At 43.8% G+C, this 26,353-nt stretch overlaps 1 protein-coding gene across 1 annotated transcript in view; it reads left to right on the forward strand.

Moving 5' to 3' along the window:
* Positions 1–14,903: 14,903 nt before the first annotated feature.
* LOC126249504 (ring-infected erythrocyte surface antigen-like) overlaps positions 14,904–26,353 on the forward strand; it is a 39,816-nt gene continuing 28,366 nt past the window's right edge. The window contains exon 1 of the mRNA XM_049951156.1: positions 14,904–15,456. Coding sequence (XP_049807113.1) covers positions 14,904–15,456 — 553 coding nt within the window. The remainder of the gene's footprint in view (positions 15,457–26,353) is intronic.

Consider the following 26,353-nt stretch of genomic DNA (forward strand, 5'->3'; position numbering starts at 1 on the left):
TAACAGGCACAATAAAGATGACTTCTACCTACTGACTGCCCGCAATCAGCAATATGGCTTCTTCCCATCTGTGACGAGAGAAGTCTCTCGTTAGAAACATCCAAAAATTAAATTACCAACCCTCTTCTACAAATCCACCAATGCAGAAACGACAGAGAGAGAACCAGAGTTCGTTCTAGACATCCACCCTCTACTACTCTGCATGAAAACTTAAGTCGTTCAAATATCTGGGCGTAGCGTTGCAAAGTGACAAGAAATGGAATGAATATGTGAGATCTGTGGTAGGGAAGGTGAATGGTCAGCTTCGGTTTATTGGGAGAATTTTAGGAAAGCGTGGTTCACATGTGGAGGAGACCGCATATAGGATGTTGGTGCGACCCATTGTTGAATAGTACTCGAATGTCTGGGATCTGTATCAGGTCGGATTGAAGGAAGACATCGAAGCAATTCAGAGGCGGGCTGCCAGATTTGTTTCTGGTAGGTTCGAACAACACGTAGGTGTTACGGAGATGCTATGGGAACTCAAATGGGAATCCCTGGAGGGAAGGTGACATTTTTTACTAGGTACACTATTGAGAAAACGTATAGAAACGGCATTTGAAGCTGACTGCTGTACGATTCTACTGCCGCCAACATGAACTGCGCTTGAGGACCACGAAGGTAAGATACGAAAAATTAGCGCTCATACGGGAGCATATAGATAGTCGCTTATCCTTTGCTCTATTTGTGAGTGCAACATGGGAAGGAATGACTTGTAGTGGTACATGGTACCCTCCACCACGCACGTGCGGTGGCTTGCGGAGTATCTATGTAGATGTAGATGCTGATGCAATAGCCCCATACTTAACAATCACGTACAACCTCTCGGTCGACGGATGATCCGTACCAAAATAATAGAAAGTTGCACATATCACTCCAATATTCAAGAAAGGCGATAGGAGTAACCCACTAAGTTATAGGCCATAGAAAACATCGTTCTTGTGAAACACAACTAGCTCTTTACTCGCATGAAGTGTTGAGTGCTATTGACAAGGGATTTCAGATTGATTCCGTATTTATGGATTTTCGGAAGTCTTTTGACACTCTGTCTCACATGAGTCTTGTAATCAACTCCGTGCTTGTGGAATATCGTGTCTGTTGTGCTACTGGATTCATAATATCCTGTCACAGAAGTCACAGTTCGTAGTAATTGGAAGAAAGTCATCGAGTAAAACGGAAATGACTACTGGCTTTCCGCAACGTAGTGTTATAGGCTCTTTGCTGTTCCTTATCCATATAAAAGATTTAGAAGAGAATCTAAGGAGACATCTAAGGGTGTTTGCACATGACGCTGTCATTTATTGTCTAGTATAATCATCAGAAGATCAAAAACAATTGCAAAATGTAGAAAAGATATCTGCATGATGCGAAAATTGTCAATTGACCTTAAATATTGAAAAGTGTGAGGCCATCAACATGAGTGCTAAAATGAATTCATGAAACTTGGGTTACACGATGTATCAATCAAATCTAAAGGCCGTAGGTCTAACTAAATACCTAGGAATTACAATAACACACAAGTTAAATTGGAAGGAACACATTGAGAATGTTATGGGGAAGGCGAACAAAAGACTGCGATTTGTTGGCAGAACACTTGGAAGATGCAACAGATGTACGTAAGAGGGTCCCTATACTACGCTTGCCCGTCCTCTTTTGAAGTACTGCTGCGCGGTCTGGCATCCTTACCAGATAGCATTAACGGAGTACATCGAGACAGTTCAACGAAGAGCAACACGTTTTGTATTATCGCAAAACAGTAGTGTGTGTCACTGACATGATTCAGGATTTGGGGTGGACATCATTAAAACAAAGGAGTTCCTCTTTGGGGTGTGATTTTCTCACGAAATTTCGAACAAAAACTTTATCCTTCGAATGCGAAGATGTTTTTTTGACGCTGCCTTACATAGGGAGAAACGATCATCATAATGAAATAAGATAAATCAGAGCTCGCACGGAAAGATATATGTGCTCGATTTTTCGCACGCTGTTTGAGAGTGGAATAATAGAGAATTATTGTAAAGGTGGGTCCATGAACCCTCTACCACGCACTTAAGTACGACTTGGAGAGTATCCATGTAAATGTAGATGTAGATGTAGAGGATTAAAGATAAATCTGTTTATAAAACTCTACTCGTATTTGGATCTGCTTAAAGAGGATGGTTAAATTGTATCTAGATGTGAAGGACTGCACATTGACTTTAAATACACTCCTGGAAATGGAAAAAAGAACACATTGACACCGGTGTGTCAGACCCACCATACTTGCTCCGGACGCTGCGAGAGGGCTGTACAAGCAATGATCACACGCACGGCACAGCGGACACACCAGGAACCGCGGTGTTGGCCGTCGAATGGCGCTAGCTGCGCAGCATTTGTGCACCGCCGCCGTCAGTGTCAGCCAGTTTGCCGTGGCATACGGAGCTCCATCGCAGTCTTTAACACTGGTAGCATGCCGCGACAGCGTGGACGTGAACCGTATGTGCAGTTGACGGACTTTGAGCGAGGGCGTATAGTGGGCATGCGGGAGGCCGGGTGGACGTACCGCCGAATTGCTCAACACGTGGGGCGTGAGGTCTCCACAGTACATCGATGTTGTCGCCAGTGGTCGGCGGAAGGTGCACGTGCCCGTCGACCTGGGACCGGACCGCAGCGACGCACGGATGCACGCCAAGACCGTAGGATCCTACGCAGTGCCGTAGGGGACCGCACCGCCACTTCCCAGCAAATTAGGGACACTGTTGCTTCTGGGGTATCGGCGAGGACCATTCGCAACCGTCTCCATGAATCTGGGCTACGGTCCCGCACACCGTTAGGCCGTCTTCTGCTCACGCCCCAACATCGTGCAGCCCGCCTCCAGTGGTGTCGCGACAGGCGTGAATGGAGGGACGAATGGAGACGTGTCGTCTTCAGCGATGAGAGTCGCTTCTGCCTTGGTGCCAATGATGGTCGAATGCGTGTTTGGCGCCGTGCAGGTGAGCGCCACAATCAGGACTGCATACGACCGAGGCACACAGGGCCAACACCCGGCATCATGGTGTGGGGAGCGATCTCCTACACTGGCCGTACACCACTGGTGATCGTCGAGGGGACACTGAATAGTGCACGGTACATCCAAACCGTCATCGAACCCATCGTTCTACCATTCCTAGACCGGCAAGGGAACTTGCTGTTCCAACAGGACAATGCACGTCCGCATGTATCCCGTGCCACCCAACGTGCTCTAGAAGGTGTAAGTCAACTACCCTGGCCAGCAAGATCTCCGGATCTGTCCCCCATTGAGCATGTTTGGGACTGGATGAAGCGTCGTCTCACGCGGTCTGCACGTCCAGCACGAACGCTGGTCCAACTGAGGCGCCAGGTGGAAATGGCATGGCAAGCCGTTCCACAGGACTACATCCAGCATCTCTACGATCGTCTCCATGGGAGAATAGCAGCCTGCATTGCTGCGAAAGGTGGATATACACTGTACTAGTGCCGACATTGTGCATGCTCTGTTGCCTGTGTCTATGTGCCTGTGGTTCTGTCAGTGTGATCATGTGAAGTATCTGACCCCAGGAATGTGTCAATAAAGTTTCCCCTTCCTGGGACAATGAATTCACGGTGTTCTTATTTCAATTTCCAGGAGTGTATCTTGGTTCGAACACCATTGGACTATTTATTAGAATACTACACCAAGGTAGAAATACTTCACTTTTACGGAACTCACCAGACAGTCAGTGGTTCCTCTATAAGGTTATGACGATCAAAAAACGTTGCTAACAGATTAAAGCTTTAGTGTATATATTGATTTACTGTCCAAGCACGCAATCTGTCTGCCAAGCTACAATAGAGGCGTTAGTTTACTGCATATACACCGTTTAATTTCCTCCCTAGGTATGTTCCTGGGATGGAAAGTAAGTGTACAAACTACATTTTGGATGCTTCTCGTATACACGAGTTTATTAGAGATTTCAGGTTACCATTAAACAGGCGACACTTGATTGATCTGCTTGTGGCTGAGCTATGAAGCCGATGTAGAAATGTAATTGATCCTTTGGATAATTTCGGAGGCTTCGAGAGAATGGTCGCAAATGTTCTGGCTGTCAATAACCAGATATTAACACTGAAAGACTTTAGTGAATTGCACAGAATAGATGATTGGTACAGAAATTAGATGTAAATTAAGTATACGTACTGCACATACATAGGCGAAGTGATCAGTTAATTTTCCACTGTACTATTGGTTGTAACAGTAACACATAATAATATTATGAGTAACTGCCCAGACCGACATAAAATAGAATGACTGCATAATGGAATGCAAGCCATCCACGAAAGAAGAAGGTTACAAAACAACTGTCTGGCTTACTTTATTTTAGTATTGCTCATCAGCCTGACGCTCACACCAGATCACATTGACAGAAGATCCTGCAAGCAGTGGCTTGCACTTGGTCGACTAAGCCGGTACTGCACGAGAGGCATTGCGTATCACATAGGTTTTACTGTTGAAAATGCGCTAAAGTACACTCCTGGTAACGAAGTACTTTCCCTCATTGACGTTTCATTAAATGACCACAACGAGAAATAGAGCTAATACTGTGGTTTACGGACAATCAATCCTTCCTATGGAGTGGGGCAGGATATGGATTAAATGTTGGAAGTACTTTCCACCACGCACGATAAAATGGCGTGTGGGTGTTGCGCACCGATTGATTAATTGTTTAGACGCTAGGATCGTCTAGAAAAGCTTTTGTATTTCTTCCATGGAATAAAATTTAGATTCGCCGGCCGAAGTGGCCGTGCGGTTAAAGGCGCTGCAGTCTGGAACCGCAAGTCCGCTACGGTCGCAGGTTCGAATCCTGCCTCGGGCACGGATGTTTGTGATGTCCTTAGGTTAGTTAGGTTTAACTAGTTCTAAGTTCTAGGGGCTAATGACCTCAGCAGTTGAGTCCCCTTAGTGCTCAGAGCCATTTTTTAAAATTTAGATTCCTAGTAAACACATAGTGGTTGCTTGAAGTAATAAATTAGTGTGATCACAAATTTTTCATCGAGATGATGGTGTTGTAATTTTGGAACTTCAATGAGAGAAAAATGGTTCAAATGGCTCTGAGCACTATGGGACTTAACTTCTGAGGTCATCGGTGTCCTAGAACTTAGAACTACTTAAACGTAACTAACCTAAGGACATCACACACATCCATGCCCGAGGCAGAATTCGAACCTGCGACCGTAGCGGTCGCGCGGTTCCAGACTGTAGCGCCTAGAACCGCTCGGCCCCACCGGCCGGCCAACGAGAGGAAAGTTGGGATCCTAACAAGGTTCCCTGACCAAGATGGTGGTATGGTAGGTACTGTTGAGTCCAAATGAAATTTTATCATGTATGTCATTGTCATGTGGAATTCATAGTAACATACAGATTTCATGGTTTAGGAACAGTCTTGGACACGAGATTGCTTTTTTCTCTGAGTGAAAGCTCGGATTGCCTTGCTTAGTACTAATGCACACGGCAACTACAGGCGGCGACGTATTTTCTTGTTTAGGAAACATTATTGACATATATGACCACTACTGGGAAAACTTCCGTTGACTGCAACAGGTGGAGCTACAGCAATGATTGGTCGAAAGTCTGGTGTAGCTGCTTTGATAAGGAACAAGCGAAAGAAGTTGGAATCCAGCAGGAAACCCCAGCGATACTCTGCATCCTACATCGCGCTAATCTTCTGGCAAAATGTGCTACAATAATGGCGTCATGGACGTTGTTGCCAAAGCAGTTGTTAAACTGAGATCGCTCTTTTTGGAACGTTGACATTTTAAATCCTTTCTGACAGAGCTGTGGTATAATTATGACGATGTGCTGTATTTTTGTGAAGTATGCTGGTAGCATCGAGATGTGTCTTCAGAAAGCTCTTTTTCCATTTGCACAAAGATATGAAAAGTCTTATCAGCGTGCGCCCTCGCGTAAATTCGTTTGGTTTTTATCGCAACAGAATTGTTACAATGTAACTACACTGACGGAAAAAATCATAACACTAAGAAGGATTTGTGCAACATAAACGAAAGGTGGTACGCATGTTTCTGTATCAGAAAGAGGATGTGTATTCACATTTCGCTCAAGTCGTCTAACAGTGGCGCTAGTAGCGCCACTATGAGAATACGAAACAGGTTTGATTTAAATGCATGCTGTGCGTCGTTAGTTACCTTTGAGATCGGACGTTGTAAGTTGATGTTAGTCAAGAATGTCTTTAAGGTGACACTGACACCTTTATCAACACGTCACTAAGTTTGAACGACGTCGCGTAGAGGGCTACGAGAACTTGGATGTTCTTTGTGCGATATTTCGGAGAGACTTGGCAGGAATGTAGCCCCGGTACATGATTTGTGGCAGCAGTGATCACGAGAATGTATGGTCGCAAGAAGACCGGGTTCCAGACGGACACGTGGCACTACCGTGGTGGAACACCATCGTGTTCGGCGTATGGCTCTGGCGCAACGTATTGCATCTGCAACAGCATTATGAGCAGCAGTTGTCACCAGAGTGTTATTGAGTACGGCAGAAGTGAATCGACGACAGTTGTTCAGCGTGCATTTCGAACGAAGTATGGTGTTAAACCTCCTGATAGATGGCGTATTAAACGTTGGTATAAACAGTTTACAGAGAATGGGTGTTTGTGCAAAGGGAAAAGTTCTGGACGGCCGAGAACGAGTGATGAAAATGTAGCACGCATCCAGCAAGCATTTGTTCGCAGCCCAGGAAAATCGACTCGCAGAGCTAGCAGAGAGCTGCAAATTCCACAATCAACTGTATGGAGAGTCCTACGAAAAAGGTTAGTTATGAAACCTGAACGTCAACTACCCGAGGCGATGGATCGGCCGCCAGGCAGCCCGTGACAGAGCACTTCATCACTGGCCTCCAAGAAGCCCTGATCTTACCCCCTGCGATTTTTTCTTATGGGGGTATGTTAAAGATATGGTGTTTCGGCCACCTCTCCCAGCCACCATTGATGATTTGAATGAGAAATAACAGCAGCTATCCAAACTGTTACGCCTGATATGCTACAGAGAGTGTGGAACGAGTTGGAGTATCGGGTTGATATTGCTCGTGTTTCTGGAGGGGACCATATTGAACATCTCTGAACTTGTTTTTGAGTGAAAAAAACCTTTTTAAATACTCTTTGTAATGATGTATAACAGAAGGTTATATTATGTTTCTTTAATTAAATACACATTTTTAAAGGTGTGGTATTCTTTTTGAATCACCCTGTACTTTGGCCTTATCGATCACCAGATCTGTCTCCAGTTGAGCACTTATGGAACTTCATCGGACGACAACTTCAGCGTTATCCACAAGCAGCATTACCCGAACCTGTACTGCTGGCCGGAGTGGACAAGCGGTTCTAGGCGCTACAGTCTGGAACCGCGGGACCTCTACGGTCGCAGGCACGACTTCTGCCTCGGGCATGGATGTGTGTGATGACCTTAGGTTAGTTAGGTTTAAGTAGTTCTAAGTTCTAGGGGACTGATGACCTCAGAAGTGAAGTCCCATAGCGCTCGGAGCCATTTTTGAACGGTACCTGTACTGGAACCATATCCCACAAAATAACGTCCGACACCTGTGTAACACAATGCATGCACTCTTGCATACTCGCATTCAACATCCTGGTGGTTACACCGGTTATCAATGTACCAACATTATGATTTTACAGTCGCTTATGTCGCGCTTACATTAAGCTATGAACCTGGAATGTTAATCACTTAAATATTGTACCTAGACAAATGTATACCAGAAACTTTATCGGTCTACATTAATTATTTGTCGGTGCTGCGATTTTTTTTCCCGTCACTGTATTATTGCTTTTTCATTGAATGGCAATTCTGTGTAACATAAAATTGGTGTTTAACGCAATATTTCAGAAAATACTATGCACATATTATATTGTGCCGTAAGTGTTCGTTACGTTGTCTTACTGTAGTAATTATGACAATGCAAAGAATACTAACATAACCACAAACTCGAGCGTCAGCTTTCAGTTGTGTATTATCGGGATTTTTCAGTCCTGTTCCTGACTAACGGAATGCGAGCTGCGCGCGCATCGTGCCTGCAAGGCGACACAAATGCCCGCAGTGCCCGCAGGCAGCCTCGCGGGCAGCTCACAAGCCCAGCCCTAGTGTGGATGATCTCTTTTAGTATAGATGTACTGCCAAGAACCTTACAAAGCACTTACAGTGCATACACTAACATTTATAATGAAGAGATGAGAAAAGTGTCCAGGAATTCCGTATGAATATATCCGAATAACTATCACATCGAGCTGTATGGACTACGCAAACAATCTCAGATCCCACTCACATGCCACCTAGAGGCACCACACCACAAATCAGTTCTGTGTTCAACAAGGAGTATACGTTATGGGATTGTTTGTAATCTGATTTTGCTACTGCCAGTCACGATTATCTTTTTAAATTTGGTATGTGTTTCAACTGAAAGACATGGCTCATATAGGTATTAACATCCACTAAGTGGTGTCCAGATACGATGGAACTGATAGTGTTACAGATACATCCACGGATTTAGTCCCAGTACGGAGCTTCATCCAGTAAGAAGTTGCTCATTCCATTCACAAGCATGACCCAAACCAAGTTCGTGCATTTTGTTCGCCAAAACGAATCACTCCGATCAAACAAATCGTTTGCTCAGTATGTGCAGGTGCGGGAAAAGGATGTCATCCCGAGTCTTGCACTATATTCCTGTTGCTCTCTCAACAGTTCTGCGGTAATACAAAAATTAAACGCCTTTCCTTGAACTCTGCCAAACTAATCTTGTAATGGTCCAATAGTATGCAGCAGCAGTCGAAAAGAGGGGGAGCATTCGTGGAGTAGCGTCTATTTTAGTATTTATTTGTTGCGTCTTGGTAGTGTTGTGGCAATAAAAAGTGGTCCTGGCCTCGCCCCTCTGCGTCATGTAAACATAATTGTAGATGATAATCGTGTTATTTTCCCCTGTTTCTGTGTTTGTACACAGGTTATTTAGATTGAGATACTCACTAAGCAATGTAGAAATGGAATGCCGCTCTCATATTGTGGCTGTATTTGAGATAATCACCGAGAATATTACTGGTTCAAATGGCTCTGAGCACTATGGGACTTAACATCTGTGGTCATCAGTCCCCTAGAACTTAGAACTACTTAAACCTAACTAACCTAAGGACATCACACACATCCATGCCCGAGGCAGGATTCGAACCTGCGACCGCAGCGGTCACGTGGTTCCAGACTGAAGCGCCTAGAACCGCACGGCTACACCGGCCGGCAGAATAATTCTCCACAATACCTCAAAACGCAATATGTAAAACGCATCGCTAATCGCACATGCATTTCTCAGTTTTCCCAATCCCCATTTTCTTTTTAAAAGCATTACGGAGGGCTGGCACATGCCATATTAATGGCAACTAGTAAGCGTCCAGACACTTTTGACCTGATAGTGTATCAGCAATGTAGATCACACATCGCGAAGATAGAAGCCATTTCGCATCTGTATACTGAAGAAATATTTTTTTTTCTTAGACATGGTTTTTTAAGCATTCAAAATGGTTCAAATGGCTCTGAGCACTATGGGACTCAACATCTTAGGTCATAAGTCCCCTAGAACTTAGAACTACTTAAACCGAACTAACCTAAGGACATCACACACACCCAAGCCCGAGGCAGGATTCGAACCTGCGACCGTAGCAGTCCCGCGGTTCCGGACTGCAGCGCCAGAACCGCTAGACCACCGCGGCCGGCTTTTAAGCATTATATATCGTTCTCAGAACATCAGCAATCTTTTTAGATGCAGCCCCGGACTCAAGGAGTAAACGTCCGATGGTCGTTTATTAGCGAATGGAGTCAGTATGGAAGGTTAAATTTGTTTTTAAGGGTGTGAGGCTCGCAGCCGTTCGTCTGTCCACCTGCAGTCACATCATTCGTCCACAGTGGCTCGTTCCAGCCCAGCAGTAGCACAGCAAGGTGCACTGGCCCGCTGCTCCCCGCATCACATTGTTTCATTCATTCAGGATTGGGTCTCAGAATCAGGCAGACGTTTCAGTGCGTGCGTGCTGGAGTCAGTGGTGATGGCAACAGTGCGGTGATTGTTCTGCCAGTGGGAATGCTTAAATAAACGCAAGTATACCTCCCCCAGTTCCAGTACCACTGAAACAGTAGTGGGTAGTAGGTATTATTGGAGAACCATACTTGGAATTTATATAGCCTTAAACTTAGGTCTTGTTCCGTCAACAATGTAGGCTGCACCAAAGGATTACCCATAATTTTAATATTAGAATAATAGGATTTATTAAAAAATTCCTGCCGTTGTCTTACAGGTCCATTGTTGTCTGGCGCAGTGTTTTTGACGCCAAACAATATCTCCAGAGAATGTTTACTGGTGCAAACGCACCACGAAAAGTTAAAAAACCTCATATCTTACCCTTAGTGCACTGATGCATTGTGTTTTTAACGGGCATACTTGTGTGTAGTAATATTCCTATACACATCTTGAATGTGGGGAAATATCAAAGGTGGCAATTTTTGTGGCAGAAGTTGCAGTAATTAAGATTAGGGTGGTGGGTATATACACTGATAAGCCAAAACGTTATGACCACTGGCCACCGCGACGTGACGCGGTAACACAAATATTTAAGTGGGGCTGACACGGATGGAGGATCACCGTAGCGAAGATATGGGCTGTAACTGTGAAAATCCATAAAGATAATTACATTATTATTACGCAGAGCCAGTGAGCGAGTATCTCGAAAACGGCGAAGCTGGTCGAATGTTCATTTGCTACCGTCATAAGCATCTACAAAAGGGGTTGAAGGATAATCAAGCCACCACAGGGCTCTTAATGGATGGACGTCCACTACTCTTCACAGAATGTAGGGTTCTGAGACTCGTGTGCTCTGTGAACTAGGACACATGGGGGATGATCTGTGGCATCTCTGACGAAAGAGCACAAATCTGGTGCACGCACAAGTGTTTCGGAGCACACCGTTCATCGTACATTGCTTAACATGGAGCTCCGCAGCAGATCACCTCTACGTGTTCACATGTTGACCCAACGACATCATCATTTATGATCGCAGAGGTCACGGGATTCCACCGTCGACCAATGGAAACGTGTCGGCTCTTCGGTTGAATTGCTACACTAGGTCGTCGCTCGTCTCCACAGGTGAACGGCGGCTTGAAACACGCAGGCCGCCACGGACGCATACTTGTGGGAGCAGTATTATGCTATGATACACATTTTCCTGCGCTTGTATGAGACCTCTGGTAGTATTCGAAGACTTGCTGACAGCTGCGAACCACCTGCATCTCTTCATTCTTGATGTCTTCCCCGACGGCGACGCCATCTTTCAGCAGTGTAACTGTCCATGTCTCGGAGCTAGAACCGTAGTATAGTGGTTCGAGGGGCATTATGGTGAACTCACGTTGACGTCTCGCCCACCAAATCCGTCTGATGTAGATCCTACGAAACCCATCTCGGTAGGCATCGAGCAGCATCACTACGTACGCAGATCAACGGCCCGTTATTTACCCATATTACATGACTTGTGCTTAGACATATAATGCCACATACCTCCAAAAACCTTGCAGCAAACTGTCGGAATCCTGATACGCAGAATCAGTGATGTACACTCCTGGAAATGGAAAAAAGAACACATTGACACCGGTGTGTCAGACCCACCATACTTGCTCCGGACGCTGCGAGAGGGCTGTACAAGCAATGATCACACGCACGGCACAGCGGACACACCAGGAACCGCGGTGTTGGCCGTCGAATGGCGCTAGCTGCGCAGCATTTGTGCACCGCCGCCGTCAGTGTCAGCCAGTTTGCCGTGGCATACGGAGCTCCATCGCGTCTTTAACACTGGTAGCATGCCGCGACAGCGTGGACGTGAACCGTATGTGCAGTTGACGGACTTTGAGCGAGAGCGTATAGTGGGCATGCGGGAGGCCGGGTGGACGTACCGCCGAATTGCACAACACGTGGGGCGTGAGGTCTCCACAGTGCATCGATGTTGTCGCCAGTGGTCGGCGGAAGGTGCACGTGCCCGTCGACCTGGGACCGGACCGCAGCGACGCACGGATGCACGCCAAGACCGTAGGATCCTACGCAGTGCCGTAGGAGACCGCACCGCCACTTCCCAGCAAATTAGGGACACTGTTGCTCCTGGTTTATCGGCGAGGACCATTCGCAACCGTCTCCATGAAGCTGGGCTACGGTCCCGCACACCGTTAGGCCGTCTTCCGCTCACGCCCCAACATCGTGCAGCCCGCCTCCAGTGGTGTCGCGACAGGCGTGAATGGAGGGACGAATGGAGACGTGTCGTCTTCAGCGATGAGAGTCGCTTCTGCCTTGGTGCCAATGATGGTCGTATGCGTGTTTGGCGCCGTGCAGGTTGTAAGGGGTCCGCAGGCCCTTACTATTAAAACTTGCGCTCACACAGGTCGACAGGGCAAATATCGAGTAGTGTGTGCAGGACGCGCGAGCTACAGGGGATTCCCCGGAGTGCCGAGTGCGGCTTGGGTAGATTCCCGCGAGGCGGGAATAACTGGGCGGAGAGCAGTGCGAAGAGTAGCGTGGAGTGCCGAGGCCGGGTGTGGTAGGTTCCCGCGAGGCGGGAATAGCTGTGCAAAAAGCCAGCAGAAATTATTGCTATTTACCGGCAAAAGGGAGTGTATATTCGGCGGAAAAGTGAGAAAGTTTTATTATAAAGTGATTTCAGTGAGATTGAGTGCCGCTGTTATACTTCCGCGTCTACCGCGCCGGCATTACTTGGATTACAGTGACTGGATATTGCGTGTGACGATTAACAATAACTAAAGAGACCTGTGATGAGATTAGCCGTCATTAACAGTGTATTGACGAAGGCAGTGGCTGTCTCCTTATTTTTGTGCTTTGCTAAGAATATAGGTTTTGTTTATGAAACTGTGTTTGCTGTCCTCATTACCACTGAACCATAATTATTACCATATTTGTGGGGATAGTACGAAATGTAACACCTCCTGAGCAGTCCAATCCGATTGCTAGCCCATTAGGTACACGGTCACATTAATTAATTATCTAATTTTGGGCTGCTACTTAGGTCCGCGAACAGGCGGATAACTAAAATCAGAATAATAGGACGAGTTACACCTTGGCGACCGTGACAGGACTCGGACTAATGCAATTTTCGAACGCAGTGTTACACAGTTGGTGAGCCGTGAAAGGACAACTGCAATTTTTGGACGAATCGTGTTAACACATTTGACTTACCGTGAAAAGAACAAGTGCAATTTCGGACGAGGAAACAAAATTTTCAATGTGGAATCGGGACAGTGCATGAACGTTAAAATCGCGATAAGGAACAGTGTAATTTTTGAACAATACGAAGTAATAATATCGCAAGACGGTGACTAAGCTGTTTTGCAGGCTATATTAAACGGTATTGCAAAGTACAAATGCGAAAATCCGCGTGAAAAACTGTGAAAAGTGGACATAGAAAAGAGACACGTGTGAACATTAAAATAGTGAGACGAGCCAAGATTTCGTCACAAAAGTTGTCAGAAAGGTATTTTGTGATAAAATGTTGACCGAAATTGCCCCTTCAACGGTGAAAATCGGACGGTTTCGTGTGGACCCATAAACTGGTATGCTGACGATAACGTATTGTGGCGACGCAAGTAGGGAGTGACGTCACACAGAGCCACGTAGCAGTCGCACCAAAGAGCTTCGATCCGCGAGGTGATTTCACACAACACCACGGCGAGCGACGCAACTTCAAGACAACGAGCGCAGTCCCGGCATCTAGCGGCAGAGCTACAAACTACGTCACCTTCACGCGAGCTCCAACAGCGGACCGACCACGCCCATCTGAAACATCAAAACATCGCGACTCGCGGTAACGTCGGTTGGTGAGTGAAGACGACGGGTTAAAATAACAGTAAATTGCAGTGTGCAGTCTTCGTGATAAATAAACAGTTTTAACTGAGATTCACGTTAGGGAAAATGCTAAATTGTACTAATTTCAGAAAAGTTGCGAAACATATTTTGAAGTCTAGCATGCTTATTGGGGCACACTGCATTGCATAAATGACAATTGTTTTTAGGAATTTGCATTTTTTTTAAATTTTGTGAATGTTGTGATTATCTTGTCTAAAAAAAAATTTTTGCATAAATTATGTATGTGAAAATTGTTTTTGGAAATTTAGGTTTGTGAGAACAGTTATATTCAGTATTCAGGCATGTTATATCATTTTGGTAACTAAGTGAAAGGGTTACAGGTACTGTTTGAGTAGGTTCATGGTAATTAGAAGTGTTTTGAATTATTGGAGATTATTTTGTACTACTTGCCTGGGCATTAAACATAAACCAAAAAATGTCTTCTGAAGATAGGCCGGTCTGTGAGGCAGTTGTTGAAAGAAAAGGGGTAGGACAGAGAGACAGAGATGATTCAGGAATTAGTGATTGTGGATTGTCATTAGGAAGCCCAGCAGCACATTCAACTAGTTATCCTGAGACCCCGGAACAAGCGATGAAAGCTAGACCAGTTTCGGAGGATGCAGATTTGCGATCGATGTTGGCGGCCTTGCTAAAAGAAAGTAGAGAGAAGAAAAAAAGGGAAGAAATATTTCGCAAATCACTAAAGGAAGATTTACAAGAATCATTAGAAAGGAATTCACAAGAAAATAAAGAAGAAGGAAGAATACTAAGAGAATCGTTAGAGAAGCGTTTACAAGAAACTAACGCATCGTTAGAGAAGAATTCACAAGAAACGAGAGAATCACTAAAGGTTTTACAAGAAAATAACGCATCATTAAAGGAAGAGTTACAAGCGACTATAGCACAAGAGATTAAAACATCGCAGATGAAGATGGAATGTAATCTGAAGAAGGAAATACAGGAGCTACAAGAACAGTGGAAAATGGATATCAACGAAAGAGAGAATAAGCTGCAGAAGAGCATAGACCAAGTCCAGGGAGACGTGGGGAAGGTGGAAGAAAAGTTAACAAAAAGGATAGAAGACGATGTCGAAGAAACGAAAGCCGAGCTGGGAGAAAGAATCAACGAAGTGGAAACAAGTTGCAATTATCGAATCGCCGAAGTGACGCAGGTGCAGAAACAATGCGACGATGTGGTTGAGAAGATAGAAGAAGATGTGGAAGAAAATGGAACCGAATTGGGAGAAAAGAACATTGAAGTGACGCAGATGCAGAAACAATGCAGCGACGTGATTGAGAAGATAGAAGAAGATGTTGAAGAAACCGGAATCGATATGGAAGAAAGGATCACCGAAATGACACAGAAGCAGAACCAATGTAACGATGTGATTGAGGGGATAGGAGAAAAGCAAAAACAATTGACAATAAATCTGAGAAATGCTGTAGACATGCCGCGAGAAGATTACCAGAGGGGTGCAATCGAAGGTGAGGCCTTCACGTGTGGAATCAAGAGGAAGAGAGAGACTACGGATAATGATCAATTCGGAGGAGAATTATTGAAGAAATGCTGGCCCAAGAGTCGTCAATGTGCAGCAGTTGAGGACCCACTACGATGCAAACCACTTAGTAATTGGAAAGGAGCGTCTGAAGAAATTGCCAAACATTTGTGGAAAGGGAACGAGACTTTGGAACAACCCCTGAATGATAGCGTAATGATATCTGCAATAAAAAGAAGAATGAATCAGAAAAGACAAGGAACCGTATCCAGGAGCCCAATTAAAGGTAGAGAGGCCTTAATGAAGATACTGGAGCAGTTGGAGTATATTAAATCAAAGAAATACAAGCAAGCTAAGGATCGAAACAGAGAATGGAGTAATGACCCAAGAATTCACATCAATCATTCGTCTGATTTCCGAGGAAGAGGAGGAGGAACCAAGAAACCGAATGACACTCCAGATGAAGTCCGGTCTAGAGTGAGGGCTATAATGACCCAAAATAAACATGCTAGGACATGGTTAGGACAATTAGCTGTAAAATGGACAATTGAAAGGAAAGGGTTTGTTTACATTTGTGCTTTGTGACATATTACAATTAGAGTCGCATATTTCATATCAAAGACTATTTCAGAATGAATATAAAACTTGTAATAACTATGTTGTAATAATAATCCATATGTTCTGTATTTAGGTAATGAATTTTTGAGTGTATATGTTGTGTATGTTGTCATTTTTGATATGGGACTATAGACGACTTGCTGGTTGAAATGAAAAATTGTAATTTTGAATAATGCCATTTATGTGATGTACTAACCCTTTTGTAGAAATTGTTATGGAGGCAGCCCACTACCGGAGTCCAGGATTATTTTGAAAAATTGTAAATTCATTAATAATTTGTACTGCATGTTTTGATTCAATGTAACTATGTTTTTAAATCCCTTGCCGATTCTTTTTCACCTGCGGTTCAAAAGAAGTTTTTTGAGGGCGGGGATGTAAGGGGTCCGCAGGCCCTTACTATTAAAACTTGCGCTCACACAGGTCGACAGGGCAAATATCGAGTAGTGTGTGCAGGACGCGCGAGCTACAGGGGATTCCCCGGAGTGCCGAGTGCGGCTTGGGTAGATTCCCACGAGGCGGGAATAACTGGGCGGAGAGCAGTGCGAAGAGTAGCGTGGAGTGCCGAGGCCGGGTGTGGTAGGTTCCCGCGAGGCGGGAATAGCTGTGCAAAAAGCCAGCAGAAATTATTGCTATTTACCGGCAAAAGGGAGTGGCCAACGCCGTGGTTTAACCCCTTTGTATCAATATTCGGCGGAAAAGTGAGAAAGTTTTATTATAAAGTGATTTCAGTGAGATTGAGTGCCGCTGTTATACTTCCGCGTTACCGCGCCGGCATTACTTGGATTACAGTGACTGGATATTGCGTGTGACGATTAACAATAACTAAAGAGACCTGTGATGAGATTAGCCGTCATTAACAGTGTATTGACGAAGGCAGTGGCTGTCTCCTTATTTTTGTGCTTTGCTAAGAATATAGGTTTTGTTTATGAAACTGTGTTTGCTGTCCTCATTACCACTGAACCATAATTATTACCATATTTGTGGGGATAGTACGGAATGTAACACCTCCTGAGCAGTCCAATCCGATTGCTAGCCCATTAGGTACACGGTCACATTAATTAATTATCTAATTTTGGGCTGCTACTTAGGTCCGCGAACGGGCGGATAACTAAAATCAGAATAATAGGACGAGTTACAAGGTGAGCGCCACAATCAGGACTGCATACGACCGAGGCACACAGGGCCAACACCCGGCATCATGGTGTGGGGAGCGATCTCCTACACTGGCCGTACACCGCTGGTGATCGTCGAGGGGACACTGAATAGTGCACGGTACATCCAAACCGTAATCGAACCCATCGTTCTACCATTCCTAGACCGGCAAGGGAACTTGCTGTTCCAACTGGACAATGCACGTCCGCATGTATCCCGTGCCACCCAACGTGCTCTAGAAGGTGTAAGTCAACTACCCTGGCCAGAAAGATCTCCGGATCTGTCCCCCATTGAGCATGTTTGGGACTGGATGTCGTCTCACGCGGTCTGCACGTCCAGCACGAACGCTGGTCCAACTGAGGCGCCAGGTGGAAATGGCATGGCAAGCCGTTCCACAGGACTACATCCAGCATCTCTACGATCGTCTCCATGGGAGAATAGCAGCCTGCATTGCTGCGAAAGGTGGATATACACTGTACTAGTGCCGACATTGTGCATGCTCTGTTGCCTGTGTCTATGTGCCTGTGGTTCTGTCAGTGTGATCATGTGATGTATCTGACCCCAGGAATGTGTCAATAAAGTTTCCCCTTCCTGGGACAATGAATTCACGGTGTTCTTATTTCAATTTGCAGGAGTGTATTTCGTTGCACAAACGGCCAAACAAGCTGTGAAGCAGGCGATCATAATGTTCTGGATCATCAGTGTAGATACAACTGTGTTACAATAGTGGGTCATAAATTTTGGCAGTTGAGATAAGAGATTTTATAATAGATCGTCGTAAATTATAGTCGATAAGTTCTAAATAAATTCTGGATAAGTCCATAATTGGCTGGTGTTTTTATATGTTGTTGCTGTTGTGGTCTGCAGTCCGGAGACTGGTTTGATGCAGCTCTCCATGATATTCTGTCCTGTGCAAGCTTCTTCATCTCCCAGTACCGACTGCAACCTACAGCCTTCTGAATCTGCTTAGTGCATTCACTTCTTGGTCTCCCTCTACAAATTTTACCCTCCACGCTGCCCTCCCATACTAAATTGGTGATCCTTGATGCCTCAGAACATGTGCTACCAACCTATCCTTTCTTCTAGTCAAGTTGCGCCACAAATTTCTCCTCCCCCCAGTTCTATTCAGTACCTCCTCATTAGTTATATGACCTACCCATCTAATCTTCAGCATTCTTCTGTAGCACCACATTTCAAAAGCTTCTCTTCTCTTCTGGTCTAAACTATTTATCGTCCATGTTTCACTTCCATACATGGCTACACTCCATACAAATACTTTCAGAAATGACTTCCTGAGACTTAAATCTATACTCGACGTTAACAAATTTCTTTCTTCAGAAACGTTTTCCTTGCCATTGCCAGTCTACATTTTACGTCCTACTTCTACCATCATTAGTTATTTTGCTCCCCAAATAGAAAAACTCGTTTACTACTTTAAGTGTCTCATTTCCTAATCTACTTCCCTCAGCATCTATATTCCATTATCCTCGTTTCGCTTTTGTTGGTGTCCATCTTATATCCTCCTTTCAAGACATTGTCCATTCTATTCAACTGCTCTTCCAGGTCCTTTACTGTCTCTGACAGAATTACAGTGTCATCGGCGAACCTCAAAGTTTTTATTTCTCCTCCATGGATTTTAATTCCTACTCCAAATTTTTCTTTTGTTTCCTTTACTGCTTGTTCAATATACAGATTGAAGAACATCGGGGATAGGCAACACCCCTGTCTCACTCCCTTCCCAACCACTGCTTCCTTTTGTGCCTGTCGACTCTTATAACTGCCATCTGATTTCTGTAGAAATTGTAAATAGCCTTTCGCTCCCTGTATTTTACCTCTGCCACCTTCAGAATTTGAAAGAGAGTATTCCAGTCAACATTGTCAAAAGCTTTCTCTAAGTCTACAAATGCTAGAAACCTAGGTTTCCCTTTCCTTAATCTATCTTCTAAGATAAGTAGTAGGGTCAGTATTGCCTCACGTGTCCCAATATTTCTGCGGAATCCAAACTGATCTTCTCCAAGGTCAGCTTCTACCGGTTTTTCCATTCGCGTATGAGGGTCACATATTAGGTAGGCTAAGTGGCTGGTCCCATTGTTCTGAAACTGGTACAGATCCTCCCTGTTTTTACTAGTTCCACGTGGAACTACATTGTACTTACGGAGATCTGTCAGATTTAAAAATACGAATCACTTAATTTGGGACGCTTGTTTCTGCTCACAAAAGAGGGCAGAGCGAGTAGGACAGTTAGCATACGTCGGCCAGGAAGGAACTGTGATAAAAATTGGTGCAGATTTATGGCCAGAAGTGTGAGGTTGAGAACTGTAGGTCTCCCCTGGATAGGTCAGGCGTCCAGTACACAAAAGAAAAAGCTACGTGGATAGCAGCTCGCAAGTCGACGCAAAGAGGGCAAAATCGGATACTGTACGAAGTAAAGATACCTTGAATGTCATAACAGCAACATAATTGCCAAAGTATTCGTAATAATGTTCCGGAATTTGCTGCCCTTCAGGAAAGCTGGTGCGCTACAGTCATACTCCGAACTGTGATCTGGGTCAAATATAAACTTCAGAAACATGTAATGAGGCATGGAATGTATACCGAAAAGGCAGGCTAGATGCCATAGAAAGCGTTCAACGCAGTCGACAAAATTTATTTGTTTATTTATCCTATGGCTTTTTGACACATTTAAACAAATACATAGAGTGTAGAGAATAATATTTAAAATACAACATTTTTAAACAAACATTTATAGCATTTACGCAATCAATCATCTTTGGTGGCGCCAGCAGTATTGTCCACTATTGTACGATCAGTAGGCCCTCTAGTCCACAATTGTATGGTCGTGTACCACATTCTTGTGTGGTATGTGTGATGTCTGTGGTTCTCTGCAATAACAACATGGTGTTCGTACCTATCTCATTTGTATAAAATACATCTGCCGTGTTCGGCTCTTATTCCTTTTATCAATAACCATGTCTGGCGTGGCAAGGCAGATATAACTGTTTTTGGCCGATACGTGGCCTAATATTATTTTCTAGTCCAGTCCAGTCTTGAATCCTTGTGCTAGCAATGTTGAACTCATCGTTCACAGCATCCTTGTTGTTATTATTGGTTGTCATCTAGAACGGAGCCAGTTACTGTTTGCTTCTTCGATAACTTGATTGATTGATGGACTTTTATTACCCATGCCGTTTTACACACATTCGTGAGAGAATTTATGCGTCGTAGTTGACGTGGTGGAATGTGGCTTAGTACTGGCAGCCATTCTGTAGGTGTCGATCTGGTAACGCAAGCAATCATTCCCACTCCTATATTTACATGGACATTTATCTTTAGTGCATATGGGCTGCTTAGCCAAACTGGGACGCCGATGACACGATAAGATCCTCAGCAACGTGGATTCTGAAGCTTCCCAGGTTGCAGCCCATAGCTTTTGAATGACGCTGATTCCCGTTTTTGGTTTTCCGTCTGTTTTTATTAGATGTTCTCTGAAAGACACAATTGTACCTAGGGTTAACCCCAGTTACCTTGGTGTTTTACTATGAGCGAGTGTGGTGTTCTCCAACTGTACGTTGCGTTTACTCCGATCGAGTCATTACTTAGGTGGAAATAGGAGATTTCCGTTATGGTGGCAGTGGCTAGAGTTTCTACCTGCACCAGTACTTTCCCACTACGTCTAACTCCTCCGTTACGTCTAAACTTAGTGTGACTGTGAAGTTATATGGACGCGAATAATCGGCATATGTGAATTCAAGGTAATCATCGGATGTGTTTACCGACCAACCGATTCAGCCATTACAGTTGTAGAATCATTCAAAGATAATCTACGACCAGTAGTGCGCAAGTACCCTGACAATGTAATTTTGATTTTAGGAAATTTTTTTTAAAGCATCGATTGATCTGAGATCATATGGCACGAAAGAAAAGGAAAATCCTTCACGAAATGACTGTTCGTTCTGAAATTGACCAGCTTATTCCGATGAAATGTATGCAAAAAACGATCCTATTGGATGTTCTGAGATGAGAACATCAGCAGAGCAGCTACTATGTGAAAGGAACAGCATTCATTGACGTGGAGTTGTGGGTGGCTTTCAGTTCTATTTGAATTATTTACATACGAAGAATGTGGGACATCTAACGTAAAGAATCGCGTTCTCTCACCGTGTTATTTATCTAATGTTATCGATAATTTGAAAGTTTTATTCAATATGTCCATCCCTGTTGCATAAATTGGCATTACAACTGTGAAATGGGGCGCAAATTAATAGTAAAGACTAGAAATTACACTGTTATATGGAACACTACTTTTTGTGCAAAACTGTGTTCTTGTGAATGATTTCTCTTCTTTTGCAGGTTAAATAAAACTGTTATGCGAACTGTTTAGAATCTTTTCACTAGAAAACATCGTAATTGGTGAAAACATTCTTCATACCTTATAGCGCAGAATGACGTTTTGTGGGTGATGTTTCTTAAGATGAAGATTTATGCTTTCCTCAAATTAACTTCGTACTCGCGGTGGTATTTGTGGCATAGTTGGTTGCTTAGCACGGCTAGAACATCGCAGCACAGCGTGAGCTGAAAGGACGCTTTATAACGATATCTAACGGAGCGGCAGCTCTGAGCAGACACGAAAGTCTGCAAGCACGAGTGCAAAAGCAGACTCAATTGGGGCGGGATGTCGCGAGCGGCTCGAGTGTTGGTTGCCACACTGGAGCAGAAATTGCGCGGCGCCGCAGAAAGGAAGCCAGTCTCCATTCAGCTGCACTAAAAGCACTCCAGTCCCAAATTATGTCAGTCCCCTGAGTGAATCTGTTTCTCTATTATGTGCCGAATAAATGCTGCACCGCGCGGCGACTGGTTCTAATAGAAAGAAAGCCGAACAGTTTTGTAGTTTTTCGTCATTGGAGGACATATACAGAATGTGTATTTCAGGTCGTTCGTCTAAGCCTCGCGCCTCAGTAGTGTGTTTACATTTTGCGGCGTGCACTGCAGCTGTAGCGGTTATAAGTTAAGTACTGACAAACTTATTTGTGCTCTGTAATACAGTTATTACATTTAATAGATTTCAGCGGTGTTGCGTGCCGTTTGTGGCGAAATAACGACATAATAAACTTTTGTAATCGTTCGCTCGCTGTGTTTTAGAGAGTTTTCAGTGTGTTGAAGTCGTTAGTAATTTTTGTGCTTTAGTTTTCAACTGACGTTTATTATTCTTTCTAGTGAAATATTTCAGTAAAATTTTCGTATAGTGTTTTAACTTCGCTTAGTGTTACAGTGGTAGTTTTAATTTATTGGTTGCAGCTAATAATTTTGTGAAGTTTTGCTGGTATTGGTATCGTCTGTTTTGTAGTAGTATTAATACAAGTAGCTGCTTTCTTAGCAGGCAGAGAATTTCGAGACCATTATTGTTAGTTCTTAAATAGTTCTACTGGTGTAACTGAACTTTGGTAACGTAGACGTATAGTTTTTTTCCGTAACTGTAAAATTGACCACGAGTAAAAAGTGTGGGCTCTGTCGTAGGTTTGTGAGTAGTGGATTACGGTGTGGGATTTGTTCAAAGTATTTTCATTGGGGGGAATGCAGTGGGGAAGCCAGTAGTCATTTTAGGGAGATCCTCTCCTGGGAATGTAGAATCTGTAGTAGAAACAAATTAATAAAGGAGCAGGAGCGTAAGATCTGTGCCCTTCATGTGCAGTTACAATGCGCAAAGGAGGAACTAGATGGGTTGAGGAGGGTGAAGGGTGGTGGGGAATGGGAACTGGCAGTTGGCAAGAAGAGGAGGTACTCAGACAGTTTTACTTTGCATACATGCAATAGATACGACCAACTGTCAGAGTTGAGTGGAGAGGAGCCTCGTGTAGCCATAGATGTAGGTAACTTGCAGCAGTCCTCAGCAATTAGGAGGCCTAGGTTAGTTGCAAAGTCTATCAGAAAGAAGGTTCTGCTGCTAGGTAGTTCCCACGGTAGAGGTGTGGGCCAGCAGTTGCAGGAAGTGTTGGGGAGTAAGTACCAGGTCACCAGCATTGTGAAGCCTAGTGCAGGGTTGGCTCAGGTGACTGAAAGCATAGGGGAGTTATGTAAGAATTTTACGAAAGAGGATCAGGTAGTGATAGTGGGTGGAGCAGGGAACAGTCTCGATAGGGACGGGGAATATGATGTCAGTGGTGACTTGGTTAAGATAGCTACTCTAACTGTTGGTACTAATGTGCATTTCGTGCAACTGTTTCAGCGTCATGATCGGCCTCACCTTAATGCGGCTGTTAGGCGCGTTAACGTGGGGCTGGGGAGGGCACTGATGGCGGAGGGCATGGATCACATCTCAGTGGTGCCAGGTGGGTCTATCAGTAGATGGGGTTTCACTAGGCATGGCCTGCACCTCAGTAGGTATGGGAAGGGGAGGCTGGCTAAGCTTAAAGGTGATAATGTAGTGGGTGGCGGTGGTGGTGGTAGTGGTATCACTCATGGAAAAATTCCTGTAGTAGTTGGTGTTAGAGCTGCACCTTTTTTAGACTGAAGTCATCTGATAGGTATACCTGCTTAAAGGAAGTGCCTCTAACTAAGGGCTCACCTCCAGAGGATGTAATGTTTCCAAGTAGAGAAGGAATTAGCATATTTCATCAAAATATAAGAGGTATTGGAGATAAAGTTAGTGAACTGCTAATAGATGCTAACTTTGAAATTATTGGTATATCTGAACACCACTTAAATAATTTGATAATTCAGAGGCTTCCTTTACCAGGCTACAGATTAACTGGCTGTTTCTCAAGGAGTTCCTTGCGGGGTGGGGGAGTGGCTCTGTACGTAAAAAACAGTATTTCATTTGAGACCATAGACGTATCACGACACTGCACTGAACAGATATTTGAAAGTTGTGCAGCATTAGTTGAATTTAGTGAAACTAAACTTCTAATTGCTGTTGTTTATAGGTCCCCTAACTCCGACTTCAGAGCATTTTTGCTTAAGCTAGAGAGCGTTCTTGATTCACTTTGTAGGAAGTACCAGAAAGTGGTTATATGTGGTGACTTCAAATATTAATTTTGTACATGATTGTGCAAGGAAAAGGATGTTGGTAGATCTCCTAAATTCATATGATCTGATGCAAACTGTGTTTTTTTCAACTAGGGTGCAGGGGAACAGTATCACAGTCATAGACAATATTTTATTCATTCTTCATTACTAGATGGGCATTCTGTTAGTAAAAGGGTGAATGGCCTTTCAGACCATGATGCACAAATTTTAACACTGAAAGGTTTTTGTACTCTAACCAATGTCGTATTTAATTACAAACTACGTAGGAAAGTTAATCCAACAACAATAGGGAGTTTTTCAAAACTTGTCAAGGAACAAGAGTGGTTCAAAATGGCTCTGAGCACTATGGGACTTAACATCTATGGTCATCAGTCCCCTAGAACTTAGAACTACTTAAACCTAACTAACCTAAGGACATCACACACAACACCCAGCCATCACGAGGCAGAGAAAATCCCTGACCCCGCCGGGAATCGAACCCGGGAACCCGAGCGTGGGAAGCGAGAACGCTACCGCACGACCACGAGATGCGGGCAACAAGAGTGGCAAGATGTTTATAGTGCCGATAATATAGACGATAAATGCATTGCTTTCCGTAACACATTTCTCATGCTCTTTGAGAGGTGCTTTCCATTAGAACATTCTAAACGGGGTACTAGCAGTAATGGACAGCCCGGTTGGCTGACTAGTGGGATAAGGATATCATGTAGAACTAAGCGGGAATTATATCAAAATGTTAGAAGTAGTCACAATCAAGCTACAGTAGCCCATTACAAACAGTATTGTAAGGTGCTTAAAAATGGTATTAGCAAGGCCAAAAGTATGTGGTATGCAAATAGAATAGCTAATTCACAGGATAAAATTAAAGCCATATGGTCAGTTGTGAAGGAAGTGTCTGGTCAGCAGCACAAGGTTGACGATATAAAGTCAGTTTGCAGTAATAATATTTCTCTTACTGATAAATCAGATATATGTACAGTATTTAACAACCATTTTCTGAGCATTGCTGGTGAATTAAATAAAAATTTACTATCTACAGGAAATCATATAAATTTCTTAGCAAATGCCTGTCCGAGATTGACGTCTAAAATACTCCTCTGTGATAGATACAAGAGAGAGATTGAGACAATAATCAAATCACTGAAGACTAAGGACTCTCATAGTTATGATGGAGTGTCTAGTAGAATATTAAAGTACTGTGCTGCACATGTTAGCCCTGTATTTAGCCATATTTGTAATTTTTCCTTTCGGAATGGTCAGTTTCCTGAGCGATTAAAGTACTCAGTAGTAAAGCCGCTTTATAAAAAGGGAGAAAGGGATAATGTAGATAATTTTAGACCTATTTCTATGCCATCAGTGTTTGCAAAAGTTATCGAAAAGGCTGTGTATGTAAGGTTAATTGATCATTTTATATCACACGATTTGCTATCAAATGTACAGTTCGGCTTTAGAAGTCGTTTGACAATTGAAAATGTTATATTCTCTTTTCTCTGTGAGGTACTGGATGGGCTAAACAAAAAGTTTCGAACGCTTGGCGTATTTTTTGATTTAACAAAGGCATTTGACTGTGTTGATCACACAATATTGCTCCAGAAGTTGGACCATTACGAAATAAGGGGAGTAGCTCACAATTGGTTCACCTTTTACTTTAGCAACACGCAGCAAAAGGTCATTATTCACAATGTTGATAACGGCTGTGATGTGGGATCTGAGTGGGGTACTGTCCAGTGGGGGGAGCCCCAGGGATCAGTGTTGGGGCCGCTCCCGTTCCTTATTTATATAAATGATATGCCCTCTAGTATTATGGGTAACTCTAAAATATTTCTGTTTGCTGATGACACTAGCTTGGTAGTAAAGGATGTTGTGTGCAACATTGACTCGGTTTCAAGTAGAGCAGTACATGACGTCAGTTCATGGCTTGTAGAAAATAAACTAACAATAAATCACAGTAAGACCCAGTTTTTAGAGTTCCTAACACACAATTCAACAAAACCTGACGTTTTAATCTCACAGAACGGGCATATGATTAGTGAAACTGAACAGTTCAAATTCCTAGGTGTTCAGATAGATAGTAAGCTGTCGTGGAAAGCCCA

The sequence above is a fragment of the Schistocerca nitens genome, chromosome 3 (assembly GCF_023898315.1).
Source record: "Schistocerca nitens isolate TAMUIC-IGC-003100 chromosome 3, iqSchNite1.1, whole genome shotgun sequence".
Lineage (NCBI taxonomy): Eukaryota > Metazoa > Arthropoda > Insecta > Orthoptera > Acrididae > Schistocerca > Schistocerca nitens.